The sequence below is a fragment of the Gobio gobio genome, assembly GCF_949357685.1.
Source record: "Gobio gobio genome assembly, chromosome: 9".
Taxonomy (NCBI): Eukaryota; Metazoa; Chordata; class Actinopteri; order Cypriniformes; family Gobionidae; genus Gobio; species Gobio gobio.
In genome coordinates, this window is record NC_137115.1 from 1,479,903 (window position 1) to 1,503,131 (window position 23,229).

At 40.4% G+C, this 23,229-nt stretch overlaps 1 protein-coding gene across 1 annotated transcript in view; it reads right to left on the minus strand.

Annotated features, from left to right (window-relative positions):
- Positions 1-14,053: 14,053 nt before the first annotated feature.
- chrna3 (cholinergic receptor, nicotinic, alpha 3) overlaps positions 14,054-23,229 on the minus strand; it is a gene marked incomplete at both ends in the record, with an annotated part of 13,707 nt that continues 4,531 nt past the window's right edge. Inside the window, 4 exons of the mRNA XM_079825285.1 lie at positions 14,054-14,182; positions 16,934-17,981; positions 18,068-18,177; positions 22,135-22,179. Coding sequence (XP_079681411.1) covers positions 14,054-14,182; positions 16,934-17,981; positions 18,068-18,177; positions 22,135-22,179 — 1,332 coding nt within the window. The remainder of the gene's footprint in view (positions 14,183-16,933; positions 17,982-18,067; positions 18,178-22,134; positions 22,180-23,229) is intronic.

A 23,229-nucleotide genomic window follows, 5' to 3' on the forward strand; every position in this document is an offset into this window, starting at 1 on the left:
ATGAAGCCAAAAAGGTTCACGGCAACATCTCCATTGATATTTAGCGCTGACACTTTTTCCAGGTGTATACGGTGCTTGAATGTGTACTGCTCCTTGCCATTCACGTATACCTGATGATCCAAAGCAACACAACCCGTGTGGGGACAAGTTAATATATTTCTTTTAGGGGTGCACAGTTGAGTTTTGTGTTTCAAAGCACATACCTGATATCCTTCAGATTTGATGACAGTGAACATCTCAAAAGCTTGTCCCTTTTTAAAGGGGTTGTCAGAGATACTTTCTGGGGCCTCCCATCCTCCGTTCCTGAAGCTGTTCATGGCCACATTCTGGTCCATTCGAGGGTTGAAGTGGAAAGCAATGTCATCAGTGTCAGACGGGCCCGTCTTGAAATTTATTACAAACCTGCAAGGAAGTTGAAGCGTTAAAGTAACCGATTCTAAATAAAAGTGACATTTTTTTCTTCTCCAAAATGTCCAACAAAACAATTCCTTACCGGACAGCATTAGTGGGAATAACTCCCTGCAAGTACAAGGCCATGCCTTCTCTCAGCCCTCCTGAAATTGGGCCCACATAAGGAAGGCTCTGCAGTAAGAACAAGAAAAAAGTTCTCATGCACTGCTGTTTCATTAAGAGTTTGCACTTTGTTGTGCATTCAGAAGTCCCTGGAATGGACCGGTCACTCACAGGGTTTTGGACTGGCTGCAAGATCTCTGACTGTACGGTGGAACGTTCCCCACGTGAGCTGCCCAGACTGAGGACTGTTGACTTGACTTTAGTGACAAATGAGGATGTGCTCCAGTTCTAAAGAGAGAGTGTATTTAGAAAGCTCTTTACTTTCCACCTCATTCTCACTGGATTCCAAAACGGTATCATTCATTCTGCAATTTTGCATCCGCTGATGAAAAAGTAACTTACTTGTATGAAGCCAAAAAGGTTCACGGCAACATCTCCATTGATATTTAGCGCTGACACTTTTTCCAGGGGTATACGGTGCTTGAATGTGTACTGCTCCTTGCCATTCACATATACCTGATGATCCAAAGCAACACAACCCGTGTGAGGACAAGTTAATATATTTCTTTTAGGGGTGCACAGTTGAGTTTTGTGTTTCAAAGCACATACCTGATATCCTTCAGATTTGATGACAGTGAACATCTCAAAAGCTTGTCCCTTTTTAAAGGGGTTGTCAGAGATACTTTCTGGGGCCTCCCATCCTCCGTTCCTGAAGCTGTTCATGGCCACATTCTGGTCCATTCGAGGGTTGAAGTGGAAAGCAATGTCATCAGTGTCAGATGACCCGGTCTTGAAATTTATTACAAACCTGCATGGAAGTTGAAGCATTAAAGTAACTGATTCTAAATAACAGTGAAAAATTTTTCTTCTCCAAAATGTCCAACAAAACAATTCCTTACCGGACAGCATTAGTGGGAATAACTCCCTGCAAGTACAAGGCCATGCCTTCTCTCAGTCCTCCTGAAATTGGGCCCACATAAGGAAGGCTCTGCAGTAAACACAAGACAATAGGCATCATCCTATATTTTCTACATTTTATTTGCAGGTTTTTAACTCATCGAAATAGGAAATTCAGAATTTCATAAATGCTTAATAAGGTCATTACAATCCTTAAACTATGGTGAGATCATTGACCTTGTGTGGAACAGTTCTCATGCACTGCTGTTTCATTAAGAGTTTTGCACTTTGTTGTGCATTCAGAAGTCACTGGAATGGATCGGTCACTCACAGGGTTTTGGACTGGCTGCAAGATCTCTGACTGTACGGTGGAACGTTCCCCACGTGAGCTGCCCAGACTGAGGACTGTTGACTTGACTTTAGTGACAAATGAGGATGTGCTCCAGTTCTAAAGAGAGAGTGTATTTAGAAAGCGCTTTACTTTCCACCTCATTCTCACTGGATTCCAGCAAAGTATAATTCATTCTGCAATATTGCATCCGCTGATGAAAAAGTAACTTACTTGTATGAAGCCAAAAAGGTTCACGGCAACATCTCCATTGATATTTAGCGCTGACACTTTTTCCAGGGGTATACGGTGCTTGAATGTGTACTGCTCCTTGCCATTCACGTATACCTGATGATCCAAAGCAACACAACCCGTGTGAAGACAAGTTCCTAGATTTCTCTTAGGGATGTGCAGTGAGTTTTGTGTTTCAAAGCACATACCTGATATCCTTCAGATTTGATGACAGTGAACATCTCAAAAGCTTGTCCCTTTTTAAAGGGGTTGTCAGAGATACTTTCTGGGGCCTCCCATCCTCCGTTCCTGAAGCTGTTGATGGCCACATTCTGGTCCATTCGAGGGTTGAAGTGGAAAGCAATGTCATCAGTGTCAGACGGGCCCGTCTTGAAATTTATTACAAACCTGCATGGAAGTTGAAGCGTTAAAGTAACTGATTCTAAATAACAGTGACATTTTTTTTTTCTCCAAAATGTCCAACAAAACAATTCCTTACCGGACAGCATTAGTGGGAATAACTCCCTGCAAGTACAAGGCCATGCCTTCTCTCAGTCCTCCTGAAATTGGGCCCACATAAGGAAGGCTCTGCAGTAAACACAAGACAATAGGTATCATCCTATTTTGACTAGATATAGGTTTTGAACTTTTTATTATTTTTTATTTTAAAAAGGCATAAAAAAATAACAAAACTACAGTATAAAAGTTTGATGCTGTTCTGTGTTCCTGTAAAGTTTCTGCTACTAACAGGTTTTTGGACTGGGTTGCTCAATGAAAGTTCAGTCGGTGGTTGGATAGTTGTCCGATTGCATTCGGTGCCCATCAGAGACAAGCTTCCATTCAGCACAGATGAATGTCCATCAAAAGTCATAGACCCATTCTGTGAGTGGATCATGCTTCCGCCCTGCCCAAAGATGGATGATCCAGTCAAGCTCTGTAAAAGCAAGATGGAAAGAATTTAATAGCACAAACATTTGCATCATGTCATAATCCCCTCCTCCCCACACACACTTTAATAACATTTGCTTTCTCTTATTCAAGTGTTCTTACAATTGTAGTTATAGATTACTCTTGCATATTACAAAGTAATTATGGTTTACAATTGTTTTTGATTGAGTATTGCATGTCTGCTGTGACAGTTCTGTACATGAGTTCCCTGGTATCTTAGCCTAATGCCAAAATAACAGGAAAGCCTGTGAACTAAATGCAATTAATGTAGTCTGTAAAAGAGAAGGACCACTGACCTCAGTGAACACCACGTTCGTTAAAGAAACCTCTCCTGCAACACTCAGAGCGGTGACACGTTCCAGAGGAATACGATGCTGAAATCTTCCAGCTTCGCAGCCACTCAAACGTACCTTCAGATTGAAAACGACTACATTCAGATTTATCTTATTTCTTTTAGCACGATGCACCCATTGAAAAGAACAACGAAACACACCTGATAGTGTTCAGAATTTACAGCAATTATCAGATCAAAGCTGCTCCCCTGTTTTAAAGGTAATTCCAGTTTCTCCTCTTTTTCCCAAGTCCCATTTCGCCGGCTGTTTAGGACTATGCAGTTGTTGCTAAACTGGGGTCTGATTTGAAAGGCAATGTCATCTCCTTCAGACTCGCCACACTTCAGATTCACTACAAAGCTGCAATGATTAAAGACAATGTGAACTAATTACTCAAACAAACTTCTATTCTCTAGTCTTGAAAAGAAAGATTCACCTGTCAGATCCAGAGGGAACAGTTCCCCGAATGATGATGGCTTTCCCAGCTTTCAGTCCTCCAGAGATAGGACTCACATAGGGAACGCTCTGCATAGTAAAAAAAAAAGTATTCTGTATGTGATGGTGGATGTGAAGATCACAGTGTGCAACTTACTCAAACATATACTCTGAAAATGCACAAAAGAAAACGATGTAGAAAGGCTTGTATAGGTCAGGAGTGCAGGAAAGGCTGAGGGATCACTCACAAGGCCGGAGATTGTCTGGAAGCTTGACTGGAACGCTGACTGAAACACAAAGCTCATGTTGTCGGTCACTCAGGAAGCTGGGCTGATGCACAGGTGGATATTCTGGATTCGGGATGAGCGTTGCAGGTGGTGGTCTAGGGTTTATACTCTCGGTGGCTGGGAGTGGCTCAGCCTTCAGGGCGCTTTTAGCCACAAGGCATTGTAAAATAGTGTAACGGTTTCATTTTAGCTTAGCAAGCCAAAGGCAAAATTTCAAGCTATGATGGATGGGATCATTTGCGTTCTCACAACAGTTTTGCCCAAAGCCACATTGTGCATCAGTTTTCAAAGATTAAAAGCATTTTGCAGTTCATTTGAGCTGACTTTTCCATTTTTTGTCTTAAATTATAACAATCTCTGCAATGCATGAAATAAATCGACTGATATCCAGCAGTGCTGGGTAGATTACTTACAAATTGTAGTCCATTACTATAAACAAATTGCATGATAATTTTTTTTTGTAACATGATCTATTACATTACACATTTTAGATAATATAATTTGACTACTGTTTGATTACTTTTGACCTAAAATTATAATTTTTTTCCCATTGTCAATATCATGAAGTGTATTAAACATTGCATTATGTCAGGTTTTGCAAAGGAACTGTATTTTATTATAGTCCCCTGAATTGCACAAAGCTCATAAAGCAAAGACTTTATGAACATATATAGGCTTTTTTAGAAAGGAAAATGTAATGATAAAAAGAATTAGGGAGAATAAAAGCAAAAATCCATGTTTGAATGTCATCTAATGTTCATCTACAACCCCAAATCAGAAAAAGTTGGGACAGTATGGAAAACGCAAATTTAAAAAAAAGAAGTGATTTCTAAATTTACTTTGACTTGTATTTCATTGCAGACAATATGAACACAAAATATTTCATGTTTTGTCTGGTCAACTTCATGTCATTTGTAAATATGCATCCTTTCCTGTCATTCAGACCTGCAACACATTTCAAAAAAAGTTGGGACAGTAAAGCATTTACCACTTTGTAATGTTGCCATTCCTTTTCACAACACTTAAAAGACGTTTAGGGACTGAAGACACCAAGTGATGAAGTGTTTCAGGTGTAATTTTGTCCCATTCTTCCTGCAAACAAGTCTTAAGGTGGGCAACAGTTCGGGGTCTTCCACACATTCTCTATTGGAGACAGGTCGGGACTGAGGCAGGCCAGTCAAGTACCCGAACCCTCTTCCTCCGCAGCCAGGACTGCAGAATGTGTGCAGAATGTGCTTTTGCATTGTCTTGTTGAAATATGCATGGACGTCCCTGGAAAAGATGTCTTCTTGAAGGCAGCATATTATGCTCCAAAATCTCGATGTACTTTTCAGCATTAATGGTGCCTTCACAGAAGTGCAAGTTACCTTTGCCAAGGGCACTGACACAACCCCATACCATGCACTGCATGAAAAGTGGGATTTTCGTCAGTATGTGACACTGTAGATTGCTGTGAAACTTCAGGTTTACGACTGTGCACGGCAATTTGCAGGCAACACCGAAAACTGCCGTAAATTGTCTGAAATTGACGTGGGCCATGCTTGGCAGTTGTCCCCCCATGACCCCCCCTCCCCTTAATTCTAGGGGAGGCTTTATCATGTAAATGAACATGCTGTGAGCTACACAAATGCAAATCAGAGTAGCAGCAGGGGGAGTTTTATCTAGGTTCTGAATTTTTTTGACTAAAACAAGTTTAAAGTTTAAGTTAAAATGTTAACTTAAATTTAAGTTAAATGTACTCGTTTTAGTTCACATTACTAAATTTTTAGGGCAACCAGTTTGCTCCAATTTTTTAAGTAGATTCAACTTGTCCGGGCTCACAGTGTAGATTAATTACTCTATATGTCATTAGCATTAACCAATGTTATGTAAGAAAATAATAATAATACAGGACAGCAGTGAAGACAGCAAGACAATGAACCAAAGCACACAAATAAATCAAGTAAAGCATACATTTTACATCCCAAAATAAATTTTTCCACCCTGCACTGTGAATGATTTTTTAAATGGCTATTAATCATAAATGTGAAAAGTACAAGTTTGTGTGTTAATAGTTAAGTCAGATTGTGTTTTTCTGTAATTGTCATTTAAATTGAGCTCACACCACATTTTATGAATTATCAATGCAGCTTTTCAAGAGGTGGTTTCCTGGACAGGGTTTAAATTATGCCAAGAGTAGGCCTTAATCTAGTTAATCGTGAGTTAAAAAATTGTTGCCTGGAACAAAGATTAAGCACAGATTACTAACACCTGGACTATGAGTCCTGAACTAAAATAAACTGGATTCATTTACAGTTTTATCTAATTGCTTACACACAATTTCTGAAAATATGGCTCCATTTCTTGTAACTCTACACACAAAACATCAGACATCTCTTGCAAAAGCAACACTTTGTGCAAAACTCTTTTAACTCTTCCAAAAATGTTGTTTTTGCATATATCTAACTACACACAAATATGCACAACTGAAGAATTTACAGTTGAACTGAAATCAACTGAACTGAATCAACACTGAAGTCACTTGAGCTGAATATTGACACTATATTGGCTTGTAAGAGCCGGTTTACAGCAGAATTTGTTCTGAACTTGTTACTGAAGCTGCTATGAAAAAATATATTTTGTTGTATGCATATTCTTTCTTTCTCAAACCTTAGTTTTGATTTCTAAGTGATCAATTTATGTATAAGTGTTTTCACACATGATCATTGGCTGTATGGGTCCTCAGTAAATTAATGTGGCATTTAAATGGCAAAAGTTATTCTTGTCTCTATAACTTATGGCTTCCTAAAGACATGTTTATGGGTAAATAAAATATTAATAATATAAATAAAATGAATATCAAAACATATTTTAAATATAATGAAGTCATTTTATTATAGCACTCATCAGATGTTCCTGGAAACAAAACAGAAACAGAACAGTATAAACAAACTGTACAACAAACTAAACACCAAATTACAAAAACATTATTATGTGAAAGTGAATAAAGTTGTGTGTGTGTGTGTGTGTTTTCAGTTATAAATATGTGCTGTGTAAATTAGCCTATACTTTTAGAAATTATATATAGCCTAACTTTAAAAAACCAAAAATAACCCATATAGATAAATTATAATAATTGTATAATATTAAGCATTTACTTAATATACATTGTAACATTAGGCTACTTTACTCTAGCACAGTAGTCAGTTAAGCAATTAATTAATATCTTATATTAATATACATAGCCTAGGCTACATCTAAAGGTAAGTCTGCTTTAAAAAAAAAAAAATTACACTTCGACATGTACAGAATGTGCACGTTAAGAAACACGTTCAAATGTGTCTCCTTAACATGTTAAAACTGTGCGTCGACTGTGTGTGTATGCCTGTTACACGACCAGAATGTGCGTGTCTACACATACAAAAGAAACACGTAAAAAATTGCTGCGTTGACGCGGAAAACAGGGCGTGTTGAAACGGTCATAAGTCACGCGTTTCGTATAAAGAGTTTGGCCCCGGGCGCGTTCCATATTAGAGCCCTAGTCCAATGACGTGCGAGGTCGAGGTCATGACCATGACGCGTAGAAGACGAGCTTTAAGCTTTTTTGTTTTTTTACATTTCCTATGTTTTTTGCTGCTTTCCTTTTTCGCGATCAACAATGACAGGACACCGTCTTCAACTCAATCTCTGCATGGACGCGACAAACTTTTTGGACTCATTTTCAGGAGGCTGTCTTCGTCTTCACAACTCTGAGGCAAACTGCAGGCGCTATGAACCACAGCATGGGTAATGTAACGTTACGATATAAAGAATATGCTTTTATTCAGCTGTATAAGGAAATGGATGCGTTAATAGATCCGAGCTTAAAACTGCACATTTTGTTTTCACAGACTATCCTCGCCTCATTACGAAGCCGTGAGCTTTTATCTGCTTGGAGAGATTTCCGCGAGTCCAGATCTAACCGCTGATCAAGACGACATTGTGTGTAACTTAAGTATAACTTCTGTTTTTCTCATTCCTTGTTTAATTTTACCGTGACTGTTTTTATTAATACCAGTCTCATGTAATTGTTTTCCAGCTGCCTGTAAGACGTATTATGAATCGACACGCCGGAGCTTCAGATACAAACAACCTGAACTTACATCGCAGGCGGAAACTGCGAAGTTTAGCTCGGACTCGATCAAGAAGAAAAAGGGTAAGATTTATTATATTAGATCCGTTTTTTGTCAATGTGAGTATTTTTCAGGTTGCTTATTGTCTTTATGGATTGTATTACAGTTGCTGGAAGCGAGAGTGTGCTGGATGAGGTGGACATTTGGAAGTCCGCGACCATTGAACTCATATCTGATGAGGAAGACGCATTGTTGACGGGGTTTCTGGATGGATTGTGCGGCCACCGCCCTCTCGCAGCCTGGAGCTCGACGAACTTTACATTACATTACGAGACATTACTGCTGCACTGTACATAGTTGTGTGTTTAACAATAAAGCTCTTTCTTTGAGTAAACCGCTGTGTTTTATAAATGAAGCCCTTTCTTTGAATGAACAGCTGTATGCTTATAAATGAAGCCCCTTGTTTGAATAAACGGCACGGTCCGTATAATTTTCCCATATATTCCTTGATGGTATGAATACTTCATAGCACAATAACATTAATATAAAACAAATTATTACAACATAAATTATATATTTATTATTATTATTGGGGTTTACATTTATAATGAGCCAGGGGGACCAATAATGATTGGTTTGCAGTGATCTGCCAACCAATCACGAGGGATTTTTCTTTTTTAAATGTAGTGGCTTCAGCCAATAGTGAGTGAGTAAATTCAAGTCTGGCCGTTGACTCTCTGGTTTCGCTGCTATTCATATGCAAATTAGAGGCGTCGCACCTCCGCGGGCTCTCTTAGCGGGGGGGCTCTCCACATACGTCATGGTTCGTTTACGACAATTTGTGGCACAGACGAACGCGACGTTCGCTGCCTCTAAATTGTCGAAAACTGCCGAAAATTAGGGAGATTTCCGGGAGTATACAGGCGTTTACGGGGTCGAAAATCCCACTTTTCATGCAGTGATGACAGAGCCTGGCTTTTGGACTTGTTGCTGGTAACAGTCTGGATGATCCTTTTCTTCTTTGGTCTGGAGCACACGGCGTCCATTCCTCCCAAAAAACACCTGAAATACTGCTTCATCTGAGCACAGTACACGTTTCCACTGTGTGATGGTCCATCCCAGATGCCTCGAGCCCAGAGAAGTCGACGGCGCTTCTGGACACTGTTAACATAGGGCTTCCTTTTGGCACAGTACAGTTTAACTGGCATTTGTGGATGTAACTACGTATTGTGGTACTTGACAAAGGTTTGCCAAAGTAGTCCTGAGCCCATGTGGTGATATGGCTTCTAGATGATGACGATTCTTGATGCAGTGCCGCCTGAGGGATCGGAGATCACGGTTGTTCAGCTTAGGCTTGCGCCCTTGTCCTTTACGCACTGAAATTCCTCCAGATTCCTTGAATCTTTTCATTATGTTATGCACTGTTGAATGTGAAATATCCAAATCTCTTCCTATCTTTCTTTGAGGAACATTGTTTTTAAACATTTCAATAATTTTCTCATGTATTTGTTGGCAAACTGGCGATCCTCGGCCCAAACACCTGTTGACATCACGTGTTTCAAATCACATCATTATTTAACTATTTTACCTCATTACTAGCCCTAAATTGCTCCTGTCCCAACTTTTTTTGAAATGTGTTGCAGGTCTGAATGACCGGAAAGGATGCATATTTACAAATGACATGAAGTTGACCAGACAAAACATGAAATATGTTGTGTTCATATTGTCTGCAATGAAATACAAGGCAAAGTAAATTTAGAAATCACTTCTTTTTTTTTTTTCTTTTTTTTTCATACTGTCCCAACTTTTTCTGATTTGGGGTTGTACTACAGCGTGCAGAATATGTCTATGAAGTTTCAGCTCAAAATACCCCCAGATCATTTATTATAGCTTGTCAAATTTTCCCCAATTTGGGTGTGAGTATTTGTGTCCCTTTAAATGCAAATGAGCTGATGCCCCACGCCCCCCTTCCAGAAGAGGGCGGATCCTTTACACAAGCTTCAGATACTCCATCAACAACAAAATAGGCCAATCTCACTCAGACTAATGTCAGAAATGATCAGCCGTTCATGTTTGAGCCGACACAGGAAGTTTGACCATATTAGCCCAGTTCTGTCAACACTGCACTGGCTCCCTATTAAACATTGCATACATTTTAAAATCTTACTTATTACTTACAAAGCCCTAAATGGTTTATCTCCAGTACTTGAGCGAGCTCTTAACATATTATCCTCCATCACGTCGACTGCGCTCTCTAAACTCTGGCCAGTTGATCATACCGAGAATATCCAAATCAACTGCAGGCGGTCGATCCTTTTCCTATTTAGCTCCGAAACTCTGGAACTCTTCCTAGCATTGTTGGGGAAGCAGACACACTCTGTCAGTTTAAATCTAGACTAAAAACACATCTCTTTACTGTGGCATACACATAAAACACTTTTTCAATTAAATGATTGTTAGGCTGCATTAACTAGGTCAGCCGGAACCGGGAACACTTCCCATAACACCTGATGTACTCGTGACATCATCAGAAGAACGGCATCTACGCTAATGATAGTCTCTCTGTTTATCCCGAGGTTTACTTCACTCAGCCGGATCCAGATCAGATGCAGACAAGACCAACTCATCCCTGAAGTGTGTGAGAGACCGTGTCAATTAGACTCCCCTGAAACTGCCTCATCGACACGGCATCCTCAATAAACCCATCTCCGGTGTGATGACTCCGATCTTTTGAATATTCCGATCTAATATGACCCCTGACTTGTAAAGTTTCCAGAATAATAATAATACGCTGTTTGTTAATTGGCCAGAGGAGAACTGCCCCCCCGACTGAGCCTGGTTTCTCCAAGGTTTATTTTCCTCCATTCTGCTCCTGATGGGGTTTGGGTTTCCTTGCCACTGTTGCCTCTGGCTTGGCGTGCTCAGTTGGGGACACTAAATTTTTCATCTAAATATCCAAGTAAATCTAATTAAGTAAACTAAATTAACCATTTAAATTTAAATACTGATCTAATTACTGTGTAAAAAAAAGTGAATTTGGCATAATATGTCTCCTTTAATGTTGTAACGAGCCCAAAAGGTAGCGTGATTTAAAGCATGTTGTGACATTTTTACTAAACCTGTTCCAGCCGGAGGGCACACCGGTGACTTTGATTATCAAATGCTTCGCTCAGTCAGCAGATTCTCACCCGGTCATAAAGAGGAAAGCACGAAAGGCAACATCCAGGATCAGAGCATAATTCTGTTCCTAGTGCTCTTCATGTACACACATCTCATCTCTGAAAGGATTTACAATACACTCCACTTATGTTATTATGTGGTTTGGGGCAATCTAAGAATCTCTCTTACTAAGAATCAAGCAATACATTTGGCTGAATAAAGTTATGCAATTCAAAATAATAATAATGAAGCGTATAATAAAAGTACAGTCCTGTATAATTCCTCCAAGTCACAAACAGTTGATGACTATTTAGTTTCAATTAATGCATTTGTACATGACTTGTTTAACAGCTGGAAAGGTTTACATAAAGCTGTTGCAATATGATTTGATTATACACTGATCGGGCATAACATTATGACCAGTGCATAACACTGATGATCTCCTGTTAGTGGGTGGGATATATTAGGCAGCAAGTGAACATTTTGTCCTCAGAGTTGATGTGTTAGAAGCAGAAAAAATGGGCAAGCGTAATGGGCCTCCAAATTCCCCAGATCTCAATCCAATCGAGCATCAATGGGATGAGCTGAACAAACAAGTCCGATCCATGGAGGCCCCGCCTCGCAACTTACAGGACTTAAACGATCTGCTGCTAACATCTTGGTGCCAGATACCACAGCACACCTTCAGGGGTCTAGTGGAGTCCATGCCTCGACGGGTCAGGGGGACCAACACAATATTAGGATTATTATGTTATGCCTGATCGGTGTAAGTTACAGAAATATGCTAAATTATGCTTGTGGCCCACATTACCCCTTCTGTGGTTGTGTTCACTGGGTGCAAGTCACACTTTTGGTGATGCTTGCACAGAAGCACCTACTTGTAAACAGCTTCATCATTAGGTTTTGTACTTTAATGCCTAATTTAAAGCACATTTGATGTGACTTAAAGCGCCGATGGTCTTCCCTCGAGTGCTCGTCATAAACTAATTATGTCACTTACATCACACGCATGATTTCGGTTATTAACATATTGTTAACATGCCAGTTCAGGTTTACTGTGAGTAATAAAAATAGTAACTTGTTTTGTCAGTGTGCAAATGTTCACACCTGATGATAAAAGGTGTATCCATGCAAAGTCTTCATCTTTTTGCATTTAGTGTGAGGGCCTGAAGGTGGATCCTAACCCCGTTTTAGACGGAGAAACCCTTGAATTGAAGGCATTAGTAGGGATGTACAAATGAAGATGCAAGTTCTTTTTTTGGATGTCAGTTTGCTCTACATTCAGCCTGAATGCCATTGCCAGGAGCAGTTGATGTGTGTTAAATGATTGTTGTGTATGTTGAACTTTCAGTCGAGTCTTACGGCAGTAATTTACAGTGTGTTAGAAAGACGTTATACGTTCTGTGATCGATGTCGATGCAGCCAGCGGCAGATATTTAGAAATCCATAATTCTCACAAGACCAAATATAAATCATTTTCAACCTGCCAACTTCATGACAAGTAGAACAGAAGACGTTCATATTTCTCAGGGTTTCTTTATTTGCAGGATTGCTTGAAAGGTTGGAAATGTGCATCAAAGTTTTACATTCGACATGAAGAATATATTCAAATGTACAGTGAACAGACACTTATTACATGTTGGGAAAACAACATGGGATTTCATTGCCTACCCATTACTGAATTCCAGCGTGTTTATTCACTGACTTCATCTGGTCATATGGACTAGTTCCCTGGGACCTGCTCAAAGTGACCACTAGGTGGTGCTGAAAGTATACGCTGTTTTAACACAAAACGATTGGACTTTTTCTAAGTCTGACAAGTGTTTTTGTTAGATTAAAATAATTTTTTTATGTAACAAAATGATCATAAATGACAAAATAACTCCATCATTATTTACTCGCCTGCATGTCATTCCAAACCTGTATGCTGTGATTTTTCCCAGCAAGACAAAAACAGAGTTTCTGAGGAATCTTCACATGGCTATTTTCATTCAAGAACATGAATGGGCTCTCAAACCGATTCCTTTATGAACTGAACAGAATCATCCATTCATCCACAGTCGTTCTTCAGTTAAACAGCGGACTAACTTTAATTCTAGTCTGTTCATCGTGTAAACGTTTGATACAGCAAAAGTTGTGTAGACTTTTCCTTTTTTGGTGCTTTTTTCCATTTTTATATGGAGTATTTCTGCCACGGAATAAAAAATAAAACTGCAACTTTGGACCTGGCAATTCTTGACTTTTTCTGACAAAAAAAAACCCAAACAATTTTGTGAGTTTACTTGCAACTTTTTGACTTTTTTTCTCTCAGAATTGTGAGTGAGAGAATTGCGAGGAAATAAAAAGTTGCAATTACCTTTCTTATTTTTATTTCATGGCCGATACAAGCTTAGATATTTTGGAGCTAATATGAACTATGGAAAAGACCTGTGTGAGAATTTTTCAAAATACAACATTTCTGGAACCACAAAAGAAAAGAAAGACCAACTGGAGGGCAAATAAATGTGCAGTTTTTGGGTGATTTATTCTTTTAAGTCACTGAATACTCCAATAGTTCCATAAGCACTCGCCAAATATTCAGTCTAGACTTTATCCTGGTGTTTTTAGCCGTGTGTAAGGTAACAGGGTTGCATGACTTTGATGAAAATGTGAATTGACACCCGAGGACAGTGAGCCGTTGGGTGGGTGCGTGGAAACCTTCTTAAAAGTTGATGATGTAGATCCATTTGAACCCTGAGTCTTTTCATTCAGCTCAAAACAAAACATGGTATCAATACGTAAAAAATGCTAGTTAGGGTTGCTAAAATTATTATCAAAATGTAAAGTCGTGCGTCACATGTCCTCGCCCAACAGGAGCGGCTGCAGGAAGAGTCCGGCCGTTCCCAGAATGCACACCAGGACAAACACCCACAGGAAGATCCTATCAATCACCATGGCAACGTACTTCCAGTCATCCTGGACCTTTGAAGACAAGAGTCGGAAGCAAGACATTAAAGGACCGGCTCATATTTGAAAAACCAATCGTCTGATTGACCGTGTTATCAGGTGAACGTCTTTTAGTATAATTGTACAAACGTCCTTCAGCTCGTGCCTCACGTGTCAAATCTGACCTGATTCACTCTATAATATTTATTCTGTTAGTAATATTTCAGCTAGACTGAAGTTAACTTAATTATCCAGATATCATTTATTAGAAAAATAATCAGTATCAAATATAATCATCAGGCTTTTGATTTCTCAATCAATGTTTTAAAACTACAGAGATTTGATCATAAAACTTTTTAAATATCGTCTTACTAAGACATATTATTGGCATTTTTATTGCACTTTATGTCAGTATCTGCTATACTGTGATAAAGATCTCATTGATTTACATTATAAGCATCATCATTTCATATAAATATCAGCATCTGCACCAAATTCCATATTGTTTGCTCAGTTTGGGCCTTTGAGTAAAACTTTTTCCCCTTCATATTCTCACTATATGAGCCATAAAACTCCTATGATGCAAAACACATATGTAAACCTTTAGATTTAATATATATGTAATGGGGTAGTTGTAGGACTATAAATTAGAAGGACTACAAACCCCATGAGTCAACACACTATAAAAGGAAATCAGACATGTTGGTGCTTCCTCTTTGTGGTGTCATGTGCTAGGTTTGAAAAACATCACAGCTTCTCATGCTTGTGTAATGGCAGATGAAAAGACCAGTGATATGAAATGTGACGTGTCCTTAAGGGAATGGTGTTGACTGGTGCCTCAGAGAATTAAGCAGATATATTTAGCAACACAGATGATGCATGATTGCCGTTTACTTTATTGAAAGTGTTTATGGCTAAATGAGTATCTGAAGAGATGACTAATATTGACTGGTGTCTTGTGTATTGAAGGGGCAAAGAGTTTGTGTTTTGGCGTTTTATTTTGTTTTGTACTTCTAACCAGTGGGGTTCCCATTGTCTTATATATGGTTTACTCTGTTAAGATGGGAGGGAGCAATTTGTAGTGGTTTGATTTGGTGATTCACTTTTGCTTTGGAGTTTGGAGTGAAAAGGTGTTTTATTTGTGATTGAGTGTGCACTTATTTGCAGAGCTATTCCCATTAGGTATGATTGGGAACCCTGTCTGTAATGGTTATAGGTTTGTTTGTTTGTTTGTTTGTTTGTTTGTTTTTATTGTTTTGACCCTTTGCCAGTTCTGATTACGTGTTGGGCTATCTGTGAATGTTGTATAATAAACCTTGTTATATTTGCAAAGAAACACACTGTGGTTGTTGCCCTTTTTTTGAGTTCTCCTCATCTCTTGTTAGATGATGGGGTTACATACATTCACCTAAAGGATTATTAGGAACACCTGTTAAATTTCTAATTAATGAAATTATCTAATCAACCAATCACATGGCAGTTGCTTCACTGCATTTAGGGGTGTGGTCCTGGTCAATCTCCTGAACTCCACACTGAATGTCGGAATGGGAAAGAAAGGAGATTTAAGCAGTTTTGAGCGTGGCATGGTTGTTGGTGCCAGACGGGCCGGTCTGAGTATTTCACAATCTGCTCAGTTACTGGGATTTTCACACACAACCATTTCTAGGGTTTACAAAGAATGGTGTGAAAAGGGAAAAACATCTAGTATGCGGCAGTCCTGTGGGAGAAAATGCCTTGTTGATGCTAGAGGTCAGAGGAGAATGGGCCGACTGATTCAAGCTGATAGAAGAGCAACTTTGACTGAAATAACCACTCGTTACAACCGAGGTCTGCAGCAAAGCATTTGTGAAGCCACAACACACACAACCTTGAGGCGGATGGGCTACAACAGCAGAAGACCCCACCGGGTACCACTCATCTCCACTACAAATAGGAAAAAGAGGCGACAATTTGCACCAGCTCACCAAAATTGGACAGTTGAAGACTGGTCTGATGAGTCTGGATTTCTGTTGAGACATTCAGATGGTAGAGGTAGAATTTGGCGTAAACAGAATGAGAACCTGGATCCATCATGCCTTGTTACCACTGTGCAGGCTGGTGGTGGTGGTGTAATGGTGTGGGGGATGTTTTCTTGGCACACTTTAGGCCCCTTAGTGCCAATTGGGCATGGTTTAAATGCCACGGCCTACCTGAGCATTGTTTCTGCCCATGTCCATCCCTTTATGAGCACCATGTCCCCATCCTCTGATGGCTACTTCCAGCAGGATAATGCACCGTCACAAAGCTCCAATCATTTCAAATTGGTTTATTGAACATGACAATGAGTTCACTGGACTAAAATGGCCCCACAGTCACCAGATCTCAGCCCAATAGAGCATCTTTGGGATGTGGTGGAACGGGAGCTTCGTGCCCTGGATGTGCATCTCACAAATCTCCATCAACTGCAAGATGCTCTCCTATCAATATGGGCCAACATTTCTAAAGAATGCTTTCAGTACTTGTTGAATCAATGCCACTTAGAATTAAGGCAGTTCTGAAGGCGAAAGGGTCAAACACAGTATTAGTGTGTGTTCCTAATAATCCTTTAGGTGAGTGTATATTGTCTATTAGTTTGATTAACTCCCATTTAAAAAAACTGATTTCATATGTCCCTGTAGCTCAAACAATAAAACATGGCAACTTCCATTATACCTTTAATGCATTAATCTCATATGCATAAATGAAAATGTCAGATGACACCTCGCTTGGCTAAATGTACTTAGTTCAGCACTACTCCAGTTCTCTTACCTCCTTGGCCTCATTCTGTAGCCTCATGTTCTCTGCGATGTACTTGACACTTTCAATGGCTTCTCTGACCTGTGGCGAGAGAGCCGACATGCACAGAAACCCATCCGAGGACTCGGAGCTGGAGCAGGGACTGGCTGCTCCTCCTCCTCCTCCGTCTTCGGTTCCATGTTGGTTCCAGCATGTGCATCGGCCTTCTCTGCACAGAAAGCCGGACGCCATCTTGGACGCCTCGGCTAGGTTGTTGAGCTCAGTTGTGCACAGAAGGAGATGAGGACGGTGTGACAGAGCAGATGGAGCGTGAAGAGCGCACGATCTCACGGCCTCTCCGGGTCTCTCCGGGTCTTTCTCGGGCCGCATCATGAACATGACCCGAGGGAGCAAACTGAGAAAGATGCGGCGCACCCAATCCGGCATGGTGTGCGTCTTAGGCGTGCGGTAATGCACATTGAGCACGAAGACCGTGATCACGATGGAGAGCGTGACGAATATCATGGTGAAGAGAAGGTACTCTCCGATCAGAGGGATGACCAGAGACGTGGACGGGATGGTTTCCGTGATGACCAGGAGGAAAACCGTGAGCGAGAGAAGGACGGAGATGCACAGCGTCACCTTCTCGCCGCAGTCGGACGGCAGGTAGAAGACCAGAACCGTCAGGAAGGAGATGAGCAGGCAGGGAATGATCATGTTGATGGTGTAGAACAGAGGCAGGCGGCGGATGTAGAGGGAGTACGTGATGTCCGTGTAGATCTCCTCGCAGCAGTTGTACTTGATGTCGTGCTTGTATCCGGGAGCGTCGATAATCGTCCACTCGCCGCTCTCCCAGAAATCATTCAGGTTGATGGTGGAGCCGATCAGCACCAGGTCGATCTTAGCCTTGTCGTAGGTCCACGAGCCGAACTTCATGGTGCAGTTCTGGTAGTCGAACGGGAAGTACGTGACATCGATCTTGCAGGAGCTCTTGAAGATGGCCGGTGGGATCCAGGTCACGTCTCCGTTGTAGCGCAGAAGAGCTTTCGTTTTATCGTCCACCTGGAAATCTCCAACTGCACTGGGGTTCGGAAACACAAACAGATCATGAAGGACTGGAAGCGGGAATAATGGGGACGAGGAGCAGACCGGAACCGGCACACTTACTTGTTGTACAACACAATGTCCGGCTTCCAAATATTTTTGGAGGGCACGCGGATAAACTCGACCCCTCCGAAATCCTTGGGATTCCACCTGAGCTTGTAATCATTCCAAATCTATGAAAATTAGAAATAGTTCAGAGGGTTTGTAAGCATACAATATGAAGTTCTCTCAATGTTATGAACAAACATTCTTCCAGTAACGTATTTGGTATTTAATAATGTTCTAAAAACATTAGCATGTGTACATCATTCATGGAAGGTGTTTTCCTTTGTTGGATGTTTGTCTAATGTTTTAATGTTGCTACTTGTTTCAGAGGACATGTTTGAAGAATGATACAATGGAACGTTTCCTTGACATTCATTGGGAACATTAGAGATTCACTATATTGCCAAAAGTTTTGGGACGCCTGCCTTTATGAACTTTAATGCCATCCCATTCTTCATCTGTAGGGTTTAATATGGAGTCGCCACCCTTCTCAGCTCTAACAGCTTCAGCTCTTCTGCTCTTCTTTCCTCAAGGTTTAGGAGTGTGTTTATGGGGATTCTTCATTAGTGATGTTGGACGAGAAGGCCTGGCTCTCAGTCTCCGCTCTAATTCATCCCAAAGCTGTTCTATCGGGTTGAGGTCAGGACTCCAGTTCCTCCACACCAAACTCCTCATCCATGTCTTTATGGAGACGCTTTGAGCACTGGAGCAGTCATGCTGGGACAGGAAGGGGCCGTCCCCAAACTGAGCCCACAAAGCTGGGAGCATGAAATTGTCCAAAATGTCTTGGTGAAGCATTAAGAGTTCCTTTCACTGGAACTAACCCCTGAAAAACAACCCCACCCCATTCTCTCTCTAATGTGCGTAGAAGCGTCTGCAGGCCTAGAGCTTGATTTATACACCTGTGGCCATGAAGGGGTTGAACACCTGAACTGCGGCACAATACTTTTGGCAATATAGTGTATATGCTTCAGGCTTGTGTATAATGCTGATTTACATTCTGTATTCCAGGGTAACAGCAAACACTCAGACTAAATGAATCCCTATAGATGTTCAAGAAGATGTTTGGTTGGTTGGTGTTTTAACGCCAGCTTTCTTGACTATGTTCATGGCGAGTAACCAGTTGAAACAGAATAAAAGAGCAGTTTAAAAACCTGTGTTTAAAGATTTTTTATATTTTAAAGCATGCATTGTGAATTACTTCCCAAGTGTTTGTTGAGTAATAGTTTCCCAAGAGAACTTAAACCAGCACATTTTGTTCAAGGGCTACTGGAGTCTGGCATGAGGAACACAGCGGTGGATCTTTCGATATTAGGATATTAAGAGTGTTTCAAAGACATGGCTATAAGCCATGCTCTCATTTGCTATTCTCCAGGCTTTGCAGAAATTACATGCGGCACTCTATGACAGAGAAAAGGATAGACCGATCCTGACGTGGTCAAAAGATGCAGAGTTTTATAGTCTATTGTCCAGGTCAGTTGTTTAAATATGTTGTACATCTTTCCACCCAGGTGAATTAATTATGTATTAAATTTGATTAGCTTGACCATGCAAATGTTAATGACCTGCACGATTAACTCCAGAAGAGTCACAATGCTTGACCAGGGCTCCAGACTGCGACTAAATGGTGGCATTTTGCGACTTTTTTTCCTGCTGGTGTGACTGAATTTGTTTGAAGATTGCACTGGTGCGACCACATGATAAGAGCTGCCATTTCTGTTACATATGAGAAACATCGGACAGCAAACGAAACGAAAGCGGAACGGACCCGCGCTACTCATTTGAGACCGTTGATCAGCTCGGAGCAATAATAGACATCGCAGCGCGAGCTCACACACGGGCCGATCTCGATCACGTGACACCGTAACTAAACAGCGCTGGAGATCCAGTGAGAACGCGTTTGAGTTCACCTCAGTATTAATAACATGGCCACTGCGAGACCTAGAGGAAGCGTTCGGTGCAGAATCCTCTGTTATAAACCACAGATATCGGATCAAACAGAGCTGATGCGGAGACCAGGAGAAACACTGAGAAACATTCATTTCAGTCCACAAATCATAAACATTCACCACTGATTTAATGTAGTGACACCCCATGGTATTGTGGAAGAAATGGTCAAATGTTTATTTTTATGTTTTATTTTTTACATTATACATCTCGGGTTCGTACGACCTTTTGAGAATGAAATTCAAGCACTTTTCAAGTGTTTCACACTTTTTCCAGCACTTCAAAGCTCTAAATATTATCCAATTTTAATATTATTTTTAGTGTGATGATTTGTAAAACTAAAAGTGTAAAGGTGCTGGCCACTTTATTGCAAAAAAACTAAACAAAAACACTATAACCAGTAGGTGGCGGCATAGGAGCACTTATTTGACTTATTAGACATTTCCACTCCTTAAAGCTACACTGTGTAACTTTTTTAGTTTATTCTTAGCTAAAAACACGTAGTTCTTTCAAAAATATATGTGCTCATTAATGTATATTTACTTTTTTCAAGTAATAAAGTATTCTCGTAAGTTTATAATATGCCATTGTAAACACATACGGGTGAGGGTTTGAATGCGGGTCGCCATGTTGCTCCTCCATCTTGAAAGTACATTAGCCAAAGAGGGACATTCCCGTAAATTCAAGCTTCGCCTTTGGCGTTTTAACTCTCGATGGCTCCGTGTCCAATGTGGACGAGGTCGAACTGGAAGCCATGTTAATCTTGGACTAAATCGGCCACCGTAGGAGTTAAAACGAAATCAGAATTGAGAGGAAGAGAAACTAATATTCTCTGGATGGTCATATAGCTTTTCACCACTAGATGGGGGAAAATATCACACAGTGTAGCTTTAATATATGGAAAAAAAGTAGGACATCACAAAGTCTCATGAAAAACTAAAACTTTTCTTCAAATTGTGACTGGATTACACAGAAAACAAGTAAAGAGTGCTCCTTTTAGTTCAGTATGATACTTTAGAAGAACAATAGTACATTTAATAAGAGTGGAATATTAAAATGTTCCTTATAGAAATTAGGTTTTTGCACATTTCTGTTGTTAATAAAAGCTATTTTTTTCTGCATAACAATTCAAGATCAGTGCTTCACTGTTCAATTTCCAATAAACAAACATACTTTTATTAGTAACTGCACTTATTAACAAAACAATGCGAAATAATAGTAATTTTATGATTAAATTAACCTTATGATACATTTTCCACCATCTGTAGATGTGAGTGGTGCTGGTGCCACTGCTCTCTCAAATGTTAGTCTGGAGCCCTGTATTATCAAAGTATTATTAGTAATACAGTGGAAATTTGTGCTCCTAGTGAAAACAGTTAGTCGTTTGATTTGTTTAGGCGCTCTTTGCTGTATTCGTCTTTTCTTGGACAGGGTTTTTAAATAATCCTCTTCGCATAATCACTCTCTGAACAAATTATGAGATGCACGTCCTTCATTTCTGGCACTCTGAGGCTGTCTTGTTTAAGTAGACCATTTCCAGTCTTAAACATATTCGACGATTAGACATCTGGAAATAAACTGAGACCACAATCCTGTCATCATCATGTCCTGGAGAAAAGCACATAACCCTACGTTTATTTATAATGTTCCCTTCATCTGGTGCACAGTTTATTCAACTTTTGACAAACACATTCTTATAGATATGATATTCAAACAGTGACCGATGGCACCATCATTATTTCTGCAAGTCCAACTTAAATGGAGTGTAAAGTTATTCGATATGTCTAGGTGATCGCAGGCTCTTATGCCAAATCAACTCAATGAAACCATGTTCAGCACTTTATATCCCAACCTTCCAATCATTATACACGATCTTCAATGGTTTAAAGCAAGCCACAAAGTAAACTTATTGTCAGGACTGTGAATTTATGTCATTAGGCACCTTTATCATGGTTTATATCATGTTTTATCTTTTAAAAGGTTTCTGATCATGTAAAAGCGTTCCTAGCTCAGCAGTTTTACATCTGTATTCCACTGGGAATTATTAAAACCAATCATTTTATAGCGAATAAAACTGTGTTCAGTTATCGAAATGAATCAATGACCTTTCAATGTGCATGAATAATGCATGAGCTTACATGTCGCAGCCAAAGATTGGTCTCCATAATCTGGTTCACCTCATCCTGTGGAAAAAGAAACAGAGAGTCTCAGACAAATGACCTGCGGGAATACATCACGGCTCCAGATTCATCTTTTACAGCTTACAGAAGAAAGCGGCTGTCATGAGCAATCCTTCTCCAGCCGTGGGTCTGAGCTCGGAGAACCACCTGAGACCCTTCGCCTGAGCTGCTTCAGGACATGTACATGCACAGGACATCATGTTAAGTGTTATTTCTAGAGGATTTTTTAATGCTCAAATACACCGATCAGGCATAACATTATGACCGGTGAATAACACTGATGATCTGTTAGTGGGTGGGATATATTCGGCAGCAAGTGAACATTTAGTCCTCAGAGTTGATGTGTTAGAAACAGGAAAAATGGGCAAGCGTAAGGATTTGAGCGAGTTTGACAAGGGCCAGATTGTGACGGCTGGACGACTGGGTCAGAGCATCTCCAAAACTGTGTGTGGCTCACCCGGGGAACACATGGCACCAGGTGCACTATGGGAAGAAGGCGTGGCGGCGGAGGCAGTGATGCTTTGGGCAATGTTCTGCTGGGAAACCTTGGGTCCTCCATCATGTGGATGTGACTTTGACACGTCTCACCTACCTCAGCATTGTTGAGCCCATGTCCAGCCGCTCATGGAGACGGTTTTCCCTGTGGCTGTGGCTCTTTCAGCAGATAATGCGCCGCCACTAAGCACAAATGCTTCAGGAATGTTTTGAGGAGAACAACAACGAGTTTGAGTCCAAATTCCCCAGATCTCAATCCAATCGAGCATCTGTGGGATGAGCTGAACAAACAAGTCCGACCCACCTCGCAACTTACAGGACTTAAAGGATCTGCTGCTAACATCTTGGTGCCAGACACCACAGCACACCTTCAGTGGAGTCCATGCCTCGACGGGTCAGGGGGACCAACACAATAATAGGTCATAATGTTATGCCTGATCGGTGTAAGTTGGACTCACAATCAATAGTTATATTTCCATCCGCCTATTTTATTGCACATTTTGGGATATTGCACAAAAAAACACTGGATGGAAATGCGTATAAATTCTAAAAATGCCC